Below are 17,860 nucleotides of genomic sequence, written 5' to 3'. Positions count from 1 at the left end.
AGAAGAGTGAATTGAACAATAATTTCAAAAAGCTGACTATAAGCTTTGATAGTTTTGCAACTATAGGCTTTGTTTAATTTTTTGCTTTTGTTATTTTTTGTGTTTTATTAGATTTTGACTTGAATGAATTTTGACAAATTTTTCCTTTTTTTGTTATGTCCAAAAATAATTGCCATGCTTAGTTTGCTTTACTAGAAAATAGATAAAATAAAACCGAAAAAAAAACAGCTGGATAATAGATAAAGTTTATATTTTAAAACTTCAAATAAATCAAACTAAACAAAGTTACTGGTGAAATTAAATTCACCTGTATTAAAGTTGGGACAATAAAGTATACAGTGACATCCCAATAAGTTTGTAACTTGGACATTCAGTGTCAACTTCTGTGCTAGATGCAAATAATAATGTGTTGTAAATGGGTAATATTCTTACAAGTAAAATATTTGAAGCATGTTAGAACAAAGTGAGTTTATGTATTTGGATTGATAGTATATGTAGAGTAATGATCCACCTTCATTTGCCATTTTATATGGAAAGCATATTGCTATACTGCTAACAATATCATAGCATAAATTTAAAGCATAATGGTAGTGGTTAAACAGAATTAAAGCAAAGTGATATTCGCAACAATTTTTGATTTATGGTGAAGGAGCATAGGAGGACACAAAAGAAGAGTTTTATACTGTAATTACACAGAATGATGATGAAAAATAAAAGCTAGCGTGATGCCAAAGAGCATGTAGGTGAACCAGCTGGCAATGTACGACATGTTTGAATCTGGAATTATAGAACTGCAATGTTGCTTGATTAACTTTTGTTTAAAGACATGAATAATATTCATTGACACGCTTGATAAATTGAAAATATAAATAATAATTTGCTAAAAAAGTTGAACCTAGATTTTGTGATAAATTTTTGTGATGAAACAAAATTGGGATGTGAAAATAATTGGGTGCGCTTTTGCTGGGATTTTACTGTAACACTGCAAACCAACCAATCCAGAACAGTAGTACATCACAGACTTAGGAACTACCAAAGTCAATTGGTCTTTAAAATATTACAGTGCAACCAAGACAAGAAAATAGACCATTTCACGGTTTTAACTCCTGAATCATCCTAGACCTCTGGGGACAATCATTCAACCAGTTATAAGATGTGCAGGCTTGGCAGTAAAGCAAGTTGAGAACCAACAATATACTGTTTACTAAATCCTGTTTTTATCTAGAACTACCAATGAATCTGTTACATCGGTTCAAAGCAACTACTTTTATCACCTGTCACACTGCTTCCCTTTTTATTCCAGTCATGTTTTTAAAATATTCAAAACATAAACCAATCTTTAGAAGATTGCGTCCAGATAATTAGAACTACAGTTCAGGCCGATGTCACAAATTATTTGTAAAAAAACAAAGGCGATTTGCTAATTCTAAGTCAAAACCATAAAAAATATATCATTAAATTATTTTCCACATGCTACAAAATCAATTTGGGCCCAACAGTAACCAGGAAAGCCGACATAGGTCGGTTGATAAAGTTTTATTAAGAAAGAAAACATTAAAATGACGCAAAACATGTGGGATTCGTATGTCACAATACAAACACAGTTGAAAAATATTGTCCTTGTTCCTAGACAACAATGAAATATCTCTAAAACAAAAAAGGCAGGTCCAGAGATGCTTCTGTTGTTGATTGGTTGCCCTGAGTTACTGCAATCACTTGCCACGCAGAAAAGACAAATTATTTTTGGTAAATACCGTTTACCATGTAGCTAAATATTTTAGATTTTTGAACTTATAAAATCGAATTTTCTTATTTACGAAAATTTTAAAGGCCACTTCATTATAAGTCAATTCAACTTATATCAGTAGTATTTTTGCGACGTCACTTTCCTAAGCTTATGCAATGAGTAAATAGTATCATTGGTTTAATAGTATCATTGGTTCAAGTTTACAGAATTTCCTTGAATTAATTTTTTGTTCAAACGACTGCGTTAAGTAAATACATTTTAAATTATTTTTTTGTTGCACAGCGAATTGCTTGAAATCTCACCTTAGCTAGTTTAAAATTAAACCTGATTAAACGCTGTACTGCGCCACATCATACTAAATTACTGGTAAACTTCAATTAAAATATTAAAAATATTCACCAATTCGTAACTTTAAAATAACAATAGATATCCCTATTTCCTATTCACTTCACTTTGTGAAAAATTTTGAGCAAGTTGTTTCACAACTGATTTGTGTCATTGGGCGTCTATTATCAACTAAAAAAGTTTTAGCCCGTCCGGCGGTGGATAAGCCGCCATTTTATACTTTTCGAAATGGCAACCGGGGCCATTCCATGTCAATTCACCAGGCCATGTAACCCATGGTTCCATGTGCTTAAATTTGTTATCAAATTGCGTATACTTAAGATTTTAATAAATACAATTTTGCGTCGCTAATAACTTTTTGAGTTTGTATTAACGTTTAAAAAATGTTTTAAAATTGAAAACCCCTGAAATAAGTCCTCGATCGCAACCAACAATTCAAAAGGATCCAAGGAGGGAGATGAATGTGTAAAGATTGCTGTAACTTCAATAATAACTTTCTTAATTGTTCCAACCATAAACCCAAATAATGGCAAACAGTCCGTTGCCATAACAAAGGAGCCCCAGACTTAAAAGTATCGCTACATATCCATTAAATCAGCGTTCTGCCCCACCGCAGAATTCTGCATTTCATTCATGATTTTAACGAAATAGCCTTAACAGATAAAATACTAGGCTATATAAGATTACCGTGAAGTGTCATTTGTTTGCTTTTATGAAGGCCTAAGTAACTATGGAAAAACTGTATAGTTTAGGGAAGGGGTCGACGACCTAAGGACCGGATCTGAATCGCCAATGTGAACCATCAGACCCGCCACCTCTTTTGAAAACTGGGCACGTGTTCGTAATTGCAAAGATTTTTCGCAAATCGCGCGAGAATTGATTTACACATTTAAGAAAAAGCCGATGGGCGCTGTGCATACCCTGAAACTGAAAAAAATGGAAGTTTCACCTTAGTACATCTGAATGTGTTTCTTTGCGTTTCACATGAATTCATGGTGTCTTTTACATATAAACATTACATCGAGAGTTGAAAGTGTAGGGGTCGGGTCGCCTTATTATTTGTTGTTATTTAATGACGAGGTCCAAACGCAGACCCGTCACCATAAACATTGCTCGTATAGTAACACGAAGATGTTATTTGCATTCCGTTAACACGCCTCTGCTAAGCGATGGCCAGGCGAATGAGGCGATGTGTACAAAAACCAAACGAAAACTTAATCAACTGAACGTGTAACTGAACTGAACGCAGCTGAACAAATGGCTCGACTACCGGACAGAAGTTATTATGCTGACCGTTAGTACTGTAGCCTACCATGGACCTTAAGCTTTTCCTGTAAGTTGATTGCCGTTCTAATGTTATTCAATAAACTCAGATCCGTTTAAACTTTAATACCTTGCTGTGGCTAAGCTGTTTGAATACGCAACCTTTCAATTCAACTCAACAAATGATGTTTCAATCTTAGCAGAAACCCGCATCAGCTCCTAAACCAGCTTCAGTTTAGCCCTGCCAAAGCCCTATTCAAATTACAGCATAAAATAAATTACTGCTCTTCAACCTTTTACTCCGCTGTAAACCTTAGGCATAAACAACCTATTAATTGCTTCGTAACGTAAGCCCCACAAACAGAAATGCACAAAGGCATGAAAACCAAATAGGAGATGACGTCGCAAATTTACGCAATAAATCCTTAAGCACTGCTGTTTTCGGTCAATTTCATAAAAAAAGCGAGAAAATTGAAGAGAATGTCATGATACGCATATCGTCTTTGGGCTAAAAAGCTGCCTTAATGCGTGTCAACATAAATAGACATAAAATGTTGGTAAAAAATATCCTAGGTTCACCCCTGACCGTTGTTATTATGAACTATAAGTTTTATCAGCAAAATTGTCGATTATAATAATTTATTACGGCTCGCCGAGACCTTTCTAAGTTGGCCCTCGACTGGGGAAAGTTGCCGATCGAGGTTTGGGGGGACATGGTATAGAAGGGCATTTTATTTGACCGGCTTCTAGTTTTACAGTTAACGTGTTTAGTTTATTCCAGCACAGACGGTCGCAGCGTAGAGGACAAGAAATGTGACTTGTTTTGGCAAGGCCGAAAGACTGAGGCGATCTCTCTTGAAGAGGGTGAGGACTAGTATATATAAGCGAGCACAAGAAGGGGGCACTAAAAACAAAACAATAGGAATATATGGTTAAGCAGATATATAGCTACCGCTAGACCGAGGTATGTATGCCTAGTCACTAAATTGGCATCATTGTATATTATTGTTTTTGTTAAAAAGTCATTCAGCAAATTGATTACCAATAATTTGGTAGTTATATAGCGGCTTAAAAGCTTGCACATTTTAAAGAGGCCCTTACTCTCTTTTGTATTGACTTATTTATAGCTATATTGAAACGTGGTTTTTTAAACGGTAAGCTAGTTTGAATATCGTTTAAAAGGGTCTCCGGGTTGATAGTCAAAGGTTAAGAACCACTTGGGTAGTCAATGCGTACAAACAAGAAAGAAATATCCTTCACCGCATCGTGAAGCGGTTTGATATCACACAAAGATTGGGTTACAACATATCGCCATAAAGTTAAATATTTTAGCCACGATTTGTCACACTATGCAGCAATTACTATCCGAAGGCATATTCATCCAAAAGTAGTATAGGTTAACAGGTGATGGTAAATAAATTTCTAAAGCTAAAGATTATTTTAACCTAATAAGCCGAGAAAAATTATCCTTGGACGTTTTAATTATAACTATTTTGTTTGTTTCAGCTTAATTACGACGTTATTGGTATCGGATATCCCTATTTACAACGTAAATCAATAATGAAACTTACTTAAACACTTTCGGGTTTAATCTACAGACTGCTGGATATCACTGCTGCTTTTTTAATTTACAAACATTTATTATCAGTAACATACGGCATTTTACAACATAAACAAACATTCAGTTGGAAAACAGGCTTGCACAACCTAACATGATAAAGGTCAAAAAAAAAACTTATTTGTGGGTCGCGTACTGTAACATTGCAGTAACCGTACTACCGATATCTTATCTTTAGGTCAAGTAATACATAAACAATTCCGTTATATCAAGTAATAAAACCAAAATATTTTATTACATATTGCTTCGCTTTAAAAACTGTGGTGGGTCATATGCTGTGCAGATGTGACACAAGGGATGTTAAACAACCCACATTTACCGAGACGTTCTTTCTTGTTCGGCTTCTTCCTTTTGCACAGCTCTCACAGCAAGAAATACTTCAATTAACATTACAATTGTTCCTACAACAAGTCCAATGCCAATTCTCAAGCCGTAATTCGGCACAACGTGTTTAAGAACGTAGGTTGTTGCAAATACAGACGCAACTAGGGTTACTGCAAAATTAAAACCACTGGTGAGCGGAGCTTGCTTCTTCATTTTTTGACCATGTTGAACTTTGGAAACGTTGGAAACCATCTTATTATATATTCTTTGATCCTCTTTTTGTTTTAATTTTTTTATCCGACATTCCAACTCTTCGCTTCTCGGTTCTTTGGCAGGTGAAAGTAAAGATAATTTTGCATTGTTCATATATTGGTTAAAGCCAGTTGTTTTGCTCTTGAAGCAGTTCCAACGTGCTAACTAAAGTAAAAAAATAAAGGAATTTAATGTTTTGTTACAACGTACATAGACTTATTCATGGTCTAAAATAATTAAGTAATTCTATATTTGATAATATTTTGGTATTTCCGCTGTTTAATATCTATATAGCGTCTCCGTGTTTATATAAAAAGACAGATAAAATAAACAATACAAACTAAATATTTTGCGGTTGGAGCAATGAACATACCAGTTTAATACTTTGTACCCCGATATTGACGCAATCGTATTTTACGGCCGTAATTTTTGTACAAAATACAGGGTATCAGTGTCGGAACAAAAACATACAGTAAATTTTGGAACAAAATAACTTTAACGCCTACACATGGAAAAATATTTTAAACTACTCTGTTTTTTTTGTAAGATTTCAGCAAAGTTGAAGAGTTGCATGAGTTACTGAAACTAAAAATGGTTTTGCAAGGATAAAAATGTTGAGGACCACTTCAAAAGAGAGGAAGATTAAAAATCAAAACTGAAAACAAAATCTAAATCTCAATAGCATCAGTAATGTCTAAAATAATCACCTTCCAATAGTTAACGAATCTACCAGTAACGTTTAAAAATTACTTCATAGTTAACACGTACCTCAATGGCTGCCAAAAGAGGAATAGTGCTATCAGATAACCGATGTACCAAGTCTTTAGGCAAGTCAACATTAGAAGAAATTAAATCCTTATGCCTACATTCATCTAGACTAACATTTATATTCATCTGAAAAACAAAACAGTTCAAAACAAATTAGAAGGTAGGTAGAAATTGGGTATTGGGTTACGCACTAGCAGATTAGGTAAGTCAGAACAACACATTTCATGGACATACATAGGCCTCACAATTCATAATGATAAAAGGCCACAACAAGAAAAACAGTTTAGCAGGTGATGTCTTAACTTTGAAGTAAGAGATAACATCAAGTTTGGAAAAAAATTATACCGACTGCCTGAAAAGTCACCTTCAAAAAAACAACCAGCAATATAATATTAATTATGACAAGAAACAATTTTATGATTAACACAATTTGCAATATATATCTATTTTATATGGATAGTAAAATACATCTTCTGTCAAAATTTCAGAAACATCTTTCTGTGGAATTCAGAATGTTGACAAAAATAATCATTAGTTTTACTCCCAATTAACGAACTAAGTACACTTGTGCACAAAAATATACAACAAGAAATATGATGATAAAGTTGTGCCATTGGTCTATAAAAAAGGGCAATAATGAAAAATAATACCAATGTTCCAGAGATAAAATTAAAATAAAACTCAGATATTTTGTAAGAAAGTGTTACATAAAACAGTTCCAAACCAAACCGAGGAGGTTAGTCTGGATTTGCTCTTTTGCGAATACTTCGTTGTTTCACTGAATTGGACTTTTTAAACGGCACAGAGCTATTAATTTCAGTTTTAGGAGAATGTTCCACTGTTTTTTCGACAAATTTAAATTTTTTTTGTGGTGGTTCGGCCTTTTGCATCAATGGCATTGGCTTAGCATCATTTTCACACCTGCAAGTGTATAACCATTTCAAATTACAATTACTTAAACTGTTTGTAATAAAAAGTAATACGATTTACAATAAATTTTTAATAGACTTTAAAAAAACACATTCTAACTTAAAGCATATCTCCAAATCATGAACTTTAATCTAGAAAATAATAGAAGGTTAAAAATTGGTCAATATTACCTCGCAGTGGTTTCAACAGTGGTCCATTTACCAAAAGGATGATCGCTTCTTAGTGTATTTCCTTGTGTAACTTTACTTTCATTATCATAACTTGAACACAACACTTTTTCTTGCTTTGATAAAGTTTTTTGGTAATTTGACTGTTTATTACAATGGGGTGGTTCAATAAAACCTGAAGGAGCTTGAATTGTTTCCTGATAATGAATTGGTTTTTCCCAGGTGGTTTCTTAAAAAAATAAATAAATAAAAACAGTTGTTCATTTGATATTTTCCTTTACCAAAAATTGTTAAATACATTACATCTTCAACAAAATTATATCCCGTGACAAACATTGTGGCGAAATCTTACTGTGTGCCACCACAAGGTGTGTTTTATGAATGCAGTTTTTGTTATATTTGTTTTTTATTATGGTTCTACAATAATTTGGTTCATTTTTTAGCTTCTCTAACATAGTGTAGAACTGTAGGTCAACAATACATGTTGCTTTCAGAATCTTTATATTCAGCAACAGATTAAAAAATAAAAAATCAAGTATGATTTTAAAATACAAATCTTTATGGCTAGGGGGTTTATTAGCAAATTTAAAAATAAATGTTGGTTAATTTTAAAATTAGGGCTTCAGATTTATTATGGAAGATGATATATTTTTTTACAGTTGTTTTCCATGATTCCTGATAGGGGTGATATTCTAGTGTGTCACCATTAAAATAACAAATCCATTTGTCTTCAATCTGTTTATAGCAGGGGTGGGCAATGTGCGGCTCTTTTCCACTTTTTGTGCGGCCCTTCACCTTCTTCCAGCTAATTTTCCCCAAATAAGGCTATGAGTGTGCACCATGTACTTTTGCTCTATCAGCTTTCTGTTTGAAGTGCGATGCAACCCATAGGCTACACCTCTACACTAATGCAGGCAGTTGAACTCGAATGGGAAGCATCTTTTACAAAACAATCTTCATTCATAAGGTTTTACTTGTGTCACGTTGTTATGATAAAGAGTTGTTTTGCAAAAACTTGTCTAGTACGGTCAAGGTAGAACAGACTTTTGGCACGCATTTTGACTGAGATGTTATGCTTAACAGCTGGTTTTGAATTAAGGCTTTTATTTAAATTGTACTGAGCCGATCAGTACGAGAAAGGCGTCATTAGAATTGTAGGAAAAGTTATTTCAGAATTAATTTTAATTCACAATTAGACAGCTGACAAAACTGCTGCAGTGCAGCCTAGTAGCTGGGCCATTCCGTGTCAATTCACACAGTCAAGAAATTCAACCTCTCCAATTTTCCTTAACTTTACACACCATTTCACTATCCTATGTAATGAACACCTGCAAAATTTGAGCGTAATTTGTCGAGAAACGCGAGAGTTATGAAGCATTTAGTTTGCGGGGGGTCTGCCGAGGGGGCGGAATTTTTCTATTTTGGATCATGTTTGACGCCCTATTACTGCTAAACTAAATAAGGTAACAAACCTATATTTTACAGGTGATAATACTACTACCAAATATTAAAAAAACAACATAGTTTGCGTTGTTTTCCCTAATTTTGAAGCTTTGCCAAGACCCAATTTTTAATTGGATTTGGCTAAAAATGGGTCAAAATGTTTATAGGATACTCTCTAAACTGCGAAAATTTCAGTACAAAATATTGGGGGTTGGGAGATATTTATTGTGAAACATGCGTTAGAATGAAAAAAAGCACGAAGTATATCCCGGTTTAATATCCCGGTTACCCATGAACCCAGTGAAAATTTGCACTGAAATTTTGTCCACATATTGACTAAGATATGACAAGTCTACCATGCAAAATTAATTCATGGTTCTGAATGTGTTCTTATAGAAATTCGGTGTCAAATTTGGACAAAAATGCAAAAAATTACAAATGAACCTTTGTCAGTTACGGTAGTTATGAAATAATTTTAACACCAAAAAATTAAAAAACAAAAATTAAAGTGATAAATTTTTAAAGTGACAAAAATTAAAGTAATAAATTTGGCCCGCGGGCCTGCAGTTGGACCACGCTTGCCCAGCTCATTAGTTTTTTTTAGTAAAAGCTGAAATTATGAATTAGTGTTTATTTGATGTGCGGCCCTCCTGTAAGCATTACATTTCCTAACTGGCCCTTTGTTAAAAAGGTTGCCCACCCCTGGTTTATAGTCATGGCTTGTTTTTCTTTGCGTCTGAGATCATATTACCTCATGTAGCTTCTTTTTCCTTGATGTTGACATAGTATTATTTAGAATAATTCTTTTTAAAGGTGGTCTCACACATGTATTTCATTTTGTGTTTCTTCTTTAGTTAGGCTATATTTGCAACCAGCTTGTAAGTATCACATCTGAGGAAATGGAGACATTCAATGGGGGCAGGAGGCTTAATAATAATAATTTTGAACATAAGCCAAAACTGTAAGCCTTTAATCTTTGTTTTAAGACTAGACTAAGTGAAAAAATTACATTTTGAAGTATTTTTATTTTAGCAGGAAACTCTTAAACACCTTTCAGGTATTATTGTTTTTACGATATTTTATGTAAACTTGAGCTGAGGTAAAAATACAGGTTGAAAGACAAGTGGCTGTATTGTGGTAACTATAATTACCAGAATGACCACGACTGATTAAGCCCTCTACTTTTTCTGCATGTTAAAGTTTATGTGAAACATTATAAAGGTAAGAATTATTTTCTCACGTAGGCTACTGATGCCAGGCATAGTCCAATTCAATGTTATTTTTTATATGTGGTCTCACACGTCTATTTCATTTTGTGTTTCTTCTTTAGTTAGGCTATATTTGTAAGAATTATTTTCTCAAGTAGGCTACTGATGACAGGCATAGTCCAATTCAATGTTATTTTTTTATATAATAAAGTTGCATTATTATACAAAGCTTTTGCCCTCAAAAATATATAGTATTCAGCACTGTGTAGCAGTTACAAAAAAAATAATAAGAAACATTTAAAAAGATATATATTATAAAAGTTTTTCTTTAATAGACCAATAAAAAATAAGTGTTTAACAAGTTTAGGAATGGGGGAATATAATTTCAAACCAACAAAAAATACCTTCTGTAATACTGTTCCAGTAATACAATTTTCCAGTAGATGTTTTTTTCTCTATCCAGGAATTGTTTGCCAAACGGTTGTTTTTAAATACCACACTGACATTTGTGCCCCGTTCTTTAAGGTCTTTTGCGTATTTTTTCATTGCATCTTTTTCCATCTGTTTAAGATACCCAGCAGCTTTCTGATTAACAGCATTCTGCTTCATACCTTCTTTTCTGATCTGCAACAAAAGGTTATTATGTGAGTGTTCCATAACTAACTTTTTGTACAAAGTTCCAAAAAACATTTTTTATATTAAAAATTCATTTTTGAACATTAGTTTATTTAATACGTAATAAGAATATCAAAGCCCATACAGAAGTAGGTATCATTTTGGACGTTTCGAATAACTCTTTATTCATTTTCAACATTTTCAACATTTGGAACTGATTGATGTTGAAAATGAATAAAGAGTTATTCGAAACGTCCAAAATGATACCTACTTCTGTATGGGCTTTGATATTCTTATTACGTCTTACTACAACCTCCAACCATTATGCTCCAAAGTTTATTTAATCCTTTGCAAGTTTTCCCCAAGATAATAAATAAACTTGTGAAAGTCATTCCTAATTTCAACCCGGAGGTGATGAAGTTCTACAGTAGTTACAGCCAGTCAAAGGCAATCGGAAGGAGTTCAAATATAAAGTTTTTCTTCATACATTTCGTATTTTCAGGGTTCTTATACGATGAATGTTATTTAACATACCAAAGCGGATGTTGCCTGTTACATGCCATTAGGTGGGCATGGTGCAGTTTTACAATGTAGTTTGTCATAGGGTGGTATAGGAAACCTATGATTGGTCTTCATCATCCAAAACATTTCACACTTTCCTATATTTTTAAGAACTTTACAACACAAAAAAAAAACATTTGGCCACATTTTTCACAGGAGTGCGCAAGCAAAAATTTATGAGTTAGTTGTTTCATAGATTTAATACGCCAATCGTATCCTGTAGCCCACGTGATAAGTATTTTGCATAACACCTTCAGTACCAAATTTTTACTACCGAATTTTCCAAATTTCTTTACATTCACGCTACATACAAACAAAAAAGCACCCAAATTAGTTTTATTTGAGCTCAGTGCAAATAAAAAGAGTCCTAAAGATGGCCCTATTAAAAAGCGCCTAAAAGAAGGACAGGTTTAATATTAATGTAAATCGTAGAACAGCATAAAGGTAGGAAGGCCAAGCGTAACATGGAATTTTTATACCCAACTGATCACTGTTTAACACATTTGTTATGGAAAACAATTACGTTTATTTTAAGACAAACTTAATTGGCCCTAGTGTTTAGGATAATTATATATATAATTTATTAATTGTCGGAACTACCATTATGTCCTTATATATGATTTTGCAGAGTTTGACTCTACAGCCTGTATTTCAACCATTTATGTAACTTTGTTAAGGTGGATATACAGCAATCCACTCATAGGGGTGTTATATAACACATCCACCCACAATACATGGCTGAAAAATATATTCTATTCTACCTTTACAATTTACAGATTTGAGCACAATCAGTTCCAAAAATTTTGTTCACGTCGGAATCGGGACTCGGGTAAAAGATGGATTACATCAGACATAAAAAAATCATAGATTAAGTTTAAAGAAACTTTTATTTTGACTTCTATACTATGAACATTTTCCACTTGGATATAGTTTCCATGTGCATGCCGCCTTTGGTCTGAGAAGCGTCTCTCAAAACGCAAATATACTTAAAAAGGCAAATACAATTTGCGCAGATTTTTGTATAGTTAACATAGTTAAAATATGACGCATGGTCTTGTGTCAAGCTTGTAAAACAGGTTGCGGGCCAGATGATTTTGACTGGGCCTTAGGTTGCAGATCCCTGCTTTATACCCATACACTTGACAAGTAAGCCACATGGTGTAAAAGGTTAAAGTCTTTTCTTGCCTTCAGTAAATTAAATTGTTCACAAAGTAAATTAACATTTTTATCTTTATACCCCCATTTAGAGGCAGGCTTAAACAATGGTAATCACAATTAGGCCTACATTATTAGCCAAACTACAGCCATTAATGTAATTGCTACCTACACCACTGTCACCAATGTTAAAAAAACATAAATTTGCCAAAATAAAAAAATCTATATTTCAGCACAACGCTGGTGCTTTGGCGACTATGTTGCCCGAAATACTCAGCAAAGAAGTATTTAAAAAAAAATTACATCACTTCGACTTTTGCTATGTTTGTGACGCTGTGTTAAGAAAATCTATTCAGTGGCTACGCATCATGTTGTGCTGTGATTTATGCCCTTTCAAAAACAGCTTATCTTTTCAAAAACAGCTTATCTAGTGGCAAAGAAAAGAAAGCAGCTTGAACACCCGCAGGTGGTACTTTTGCATGCTTGTATGTATTTGTTAATGAATGAGTATTTTTCTTGTTCGTAACATTGTTTATTGCCTGAACATGGCAAGGTTTATACAATCGTTAGGCAAACACAGCTTTAGGGACGAGACCAAAATCGAAGGCAAATATGCTGGTCACCAGAAGGCTGGCCAGATTCTGCCAGCCTGCTAACAAGGCATGACCCGATTAACACAATACTGTTGGTCAAATATGAAAACTGCATTCAATTAAGCCAAAGAAATTAGAACAGCATGTTACTTACACATAAAGAAAAGTGCTATTCAAAACCACAAAAGGCAACTATCCAATCTTGGAAAAGTGCAACTTCCTTATCTGCATTTTACAACCCTTAGCTACAAAAGCTTTGTTGTGGCGGAAAGAAAGCTGCACAAATAATTTATTCAGCCTAATTATTATTTAAATGTAGCGTTCAGGCATCTGACAGGCCGTTAAGAAGGGGATCCAGTTTAGCGAAACATTAACACAAAATTTGTCTACAGGGCTGTAACTTATTTAAAAATTGCATAAATGTAAAGAAAGGTTGTAACAGCACTGAAAACAATTTCAATACAGGGTATAAATATACATTAACTTGTTTTGAATTTCTTAGATTATTGTATTCAATAAACTTACTCACAGTTCAATATTAAAAATAAAAGTTTTTGTAACATTTATTGGCCTATGAATGATTAATAAATCAAAAAAAATTCTGATTTTGTTGATTTAAACACTATTCTACAGAGCTATAATTTGTTTGATACCTATTTATATAAACATAGGTGGTGACAGCACATCAAACATTGCATCCAGATTAATTATTTACAAGCACACACAGTTTCTGCAGTATTTTTTTAGCAACATAATGGATGGTTAGTAAATTCACAAACATTGGCCACCTTTTCAAGATGCTTCCTCTTTTTCTCCTGGTGAGACTTTCCTCTTTCATGAAACTCAATACTCTAAAAAAATATTGCAATGTTCATGTTCAAACAAGGTACCAAATCCTATGTATTGAAGTCCAAATATGATGTTAACATCAGGGTATAGGATTTTTTTAATAAACAGTTAATTGAATTATATGATATTGCTGCCAAGTATCGTTTCATTTGTAAAATGTTTTATATTGCCCTGAGAAGATTGCCCGAATAGGTTGTCGAAATGTTGGTACTTATAAAAATTTTGCGGGAAATCAGTTTTACATCAAAACAGTGGATCACAAAATAAAAAAAAGGTTAATCTAATAAAAAAATATTGTTGTGGAAGTAAAGCTTTTAGATTATAGTTTTTGGTTCATACACATTATGTAATTATCAATGAAAAATTTTATAACTCTCCTATATGGTTTTAAAAGCCAATTTTTTACTGTGAATACTACTGCAGCTATACAGCTCACTGTCCCAGATAAACAACGTTTTAATTGTGCTGTATGCAAGGAATTTGTAATGCTTAAATGTTATTGACTAGACAGCATGGCAATTCAAAAGCTATATCTGTATATATTTTACAAATAGTTAAATGTGTAATACACAACTCACAGCCTTGTTATCTGCAGTCCAGCACTTGCACACCTCACAAAACTTCCGTGGTTGTGATTTCCAATAGGAAGCCCTTGAAAAATAAAATTCTAATAGGCTACTATTATTCAATTAAACAGCACTATACAATTACAATTTTAGGCTTGTTCATGTCTTCAAACATTTTATTTGTGTAAAAGGAATCTCCTGCAGACTTGTGCTCCAGCAGAAAAAAATAAAAGGTTCAAATAAAAAAAAAAACGGATGTGCTCCATCTAATCAAATTATTAGAAAATTAATTAAAAAAAAGTTCCCATAAAGCTTCCTCATGGACCCCATGGGTAAGCGCAAATTTTGAAAACTACTGTCAATGAAAAACCATAGTATCAAGTTGTACTGAAAACATAACACAAGTTTATCAATTCATTTCACATGTATGGTGCTAAATAAATTATTCTAAAAGTTGTTGCTTTGCTTAGACTTTTCAGCAGGCGATCTATTTTTATATGTTTTAGCAACTTACATTTCTTATGATCTTCTTAAATACAAAGTTCAGCAACTGGACAAAACCACTAATATTTTACAATAAATCCATAGATTTATAAAGATTTTTTAACCTGCAATAAGGGTGAAATTAGATACATCAGATTATAGTATAATGTGATAGGCAAACTTTAAATTGCGAAACATGAACAATCCCGGATTAAAATTATCATACTTTAAGCTTTATTATTCATATGTCATTTTTTTTTCAATAAAACAACAGAAATCAAGCAAGAGTTAACTACAAATATTGCACTTTAATCAAATCAGAGAAACTTATCAACTAAATCAATATGCAAAATTAGCATATTATAAATTTAGCAAAGCTTTATTGTACAATATTTATGATACAATACCAACAATATTATTATAATGCAAATTTGTTCTCCACAAATATAATTATTCTTTTCCAAAGAAACAATTCTCTATGTAAATTCAACATTTAGCCTCAACTTTTCCATAACACGCTCTTAGCAATTCTAACTTGAATATCAATGTCAACAGTGATAAACACAATTATGTAGCTATACAAGCCAATCAACAATCAATAATAAAATACACAAAAACAGATTTGAAATGACTTATAACAACATTTGTTTGATGGTAAATGTGATAATACAGAACATCATTCAGGCAATGGCTCTTGCTTCAGGCATAAATCCTTCCCAGTGTTTGATAGTTTGTTCCTGGCTTTTCATCAAGGTCTGCAAAAATAGCAACGTAATTTGACGAAAATCAGAGATCCTGTCTTTTTCAAAGCGTTGTAAATCCTTTTTAATTGCAACTGAAAGTTCATCAAAATCTTTTTTACTGGTTTCTACTCTAAGCTCAAATTCCTTGATGTCTGCTTGAATTTGGGAAATTTTCTCAGTCCTGCCAGCTGCTTGAAGTTTTGCTTCAGACTCTTTTTTCTTCTGTAGACTTTGTTCATTTGTTTGCCAGTTCTGCCAACTTTTAACGCGAATCATAAACACTTCCTTGATTTCTGTGATGATTCTTAGGTAATCTCCTAACTTTTCAGAAACGCCATAGTAATCAATATTCGACTGATCATTATGAACAGACTCAATTTTTTCAAAGGTGTCTGAAAGCTGGGCCAAAGCTCTTGAAAGAGCAGTATGTTCTTCCGCATTTCCCAAAGTAGCAGAACTTTTTGCAAATGAGGCAGTGTTAAGAGCCAACTCTTTTTTGTGGTGAACCAAACCTTCAAAGGCAATGTGCATCTTTCTTAACTGTTGCTCTAAACTTTCAATTTGCTGCTGTTTTTCCTCAAACCAAGAATCTTCTTCATTCATCCGAATTGTAATTTTGTTTAAAGCACCTTCAACATTTTTTACCAGTCTCATCACACCTGCACCACTTAGGGCACGAGTATTAGTTGAGGGTGGCAACTCTGGCTGCTCCAAAAAGTCATGAAAATCTTGGTCTTGTACTAATGATGGATGCTCTGCAACCTTATTTAAATATCTTTCCAAGGCAGCACGCCGCTTTTCAACAAAATCAATTGAAGCAGCTTCTTCTTCTGTTTTAGACATCTTAACTAAAGTCATACCAACAATACTTTTCTCCGGTGCAGGAGGCACAATTCTACCAGCAGAACGATGCCTGCCAACCAACTTTTCATGTAAACCAAGAAAATCACTAAAGCGTCTGTCAACAATTGAGTCATGCCGCTTAAATACTGGCATACTGGTTTTGGTTCTAACTTTATAAGCCATGTATGCATTCATACCATCTCCAACTTTATGGGGATCAGAAACCTCAATGGAGATATCAAACTTTTCAGTTTCTTCAGTTGTTTTATTTCCAACAACTGAAAACTTTGCTGGCTCCTCCTTGCTTGTAGTTTCAGTAATTGGAATTTTTGAAACATCTTCATTTGGTTTATCTAAAGAAATACTCTGCATGCCAGACGTTTCTTGGGCACTTGCAAATAAATCTTCATCATTTTTATCTTCATTTTGAGGAACTGATTCACTTAAAACAGGATGGGTTTCTTCATCATTTTTACCAGCTTGTAATTGATTGGTGTCATTTTGCTTTTCTGGCTGTGGTGTTTTGTCTTCTGGTATTTCTGGAGAATAGGATTCCTGCTCCTCTTCACTCTCCATATAGTCATCAAGTGGTGGAGGTTCTCGTCCGTCTTCAGCCATTGTTGAAATAACAGTTTAATATAGTTTGGTTTTCTACTGAAGTGCTGTAAGAATGGGATACTAATTTCATTAATATAATACAATTTAGCACATCACTCAAGTTTCTGTAAGCACCCCCAAAGAGCAACACAAATTGAAATTTTTAAAGAATAATATATATATATATATTTTTTTTATTATAAATTGCATTGTTTGTCTCAAGGATGAGTATTTACCAGTTTGATCCTAAATTAAAGAGTATTCGCGTTGTCCCACCAATGTAAATTATTTACAACTGCAATAACCGCAATAATTTGCAAAATATACCTCAATTTTGTGTGGTTAAATAAAAATAAGAATCCATCATGCTGCATGCGCTTCATCACTATTGCATATTACGTTTTAAAATGTTCATGTGAATTTGCTACTCTTATGTGAATGTGTTATCAAAATAATTATAAAAAAATGAATGTGGCAATTACCATGTAACCAAAATGTAAAGGGCTAAATAATGCGAAAATATTTTTTACATTTCACTTATGCCTAAAGGTTGCACTATGTGGTGCTTCACGTTCAGTAGAGAGAAATTTTATAACATGCAATGTGTTTTATGCTTTTTACAGTGATAGAAAAGCGTGTAGTCTACATTGTTAATGTGATAATGAACATGTAACAGTTAGTATTTTGTGACTTTGCGATTTATTAAAAAATAATCATTGGTCTGAAATCTGAATTAGGGTTCCTCTTTTTCCTGGATTTTTTCACTCACGAGAAATGGGATTGAAAAATG

General features: G+C 33.3%; 2 protein-coding genes across 2 annotated transcripts; both read right to left on the bottom strand.

The window, feature by feature from the left end:
- Positions 1-6,442: 6,442 nt before the first annotated feature.
- Positions 6,443-15,014, bottom strand: LOC146168109 (WW domain-binding protein 4-like). Its single transcript, XM_083381256.1, has 6 exons — positions 14,919-15,014; positions 14,417-14,489; positions 13,778-13,840; positions 10,470-10,689; positions 7,418-7,643; positions 6,443-7,238 (listed from the first exon to the last, which is right to left on the bottom strand). Coding segments are annotated over exons 1-6 (768 nt in total). The 5' UTR covers positions 14,921-15,014; the 3' UTR covers positions 6,443-7,054.
- On the bottom strand, positions 15,013-17,131 carry LOC146168108 (sorting nexin-2-like). Its single transcript, XM_083381243.1, has one exon. It carries the CDS (start codon positions 17,089-17,091, stop codon positions 15,568-15,570), a length of 1,524 nt encoding a protein of 507 aa, XP_083237369.1. The 5' UTR covers positions 17,092-17,131; the 3' UTR covers positions 15,013-15,567.
- Positions 17,132-17,860: the final 729 nt, after the last annotated feature.

Source organism: Ascidiella aspersa, chromosome 1 (genome assembly GCF_963924565.1).
Source record: "Ascidiella aspersa chromosome 1, kaAscAspe10.2, whole genome shotgun sequence".
NCBI lineage: Eukaryota > Metazoa > Chordata > Ascidiacea > Phlebobranchia > Ascidiidae > Ascidiella > Ascidiella aspersa.
This window is presented reverse-complemented; position numbering and strand designations above follow the sequence as displayed.

Coding starts and splice junctions, on each gene's coding strand:
- LOC146168109 (XM_083381256.1), bottom strand. Junction 7,644..10,469: donor CTGGAACAGTATTACAGAAG/GTATTTTTTGTT, acceptor TATTTTTTTAAG/AAACCACCTGGGAAAAACCA. Junction 7,239..7,417: donor ACTGTTGAAACCACTGCGAG/GTAATATTGACC, acceptor ATACACTTGCAG/GTGTGAAAATGATGCTAAGC.
- LOC146168108 (XM_083381243.1), bottom strand. CDS start 17,091: ATGGCTGAAGACGGACGAGAACCTCCACCACTTGATGACTATATGGAG.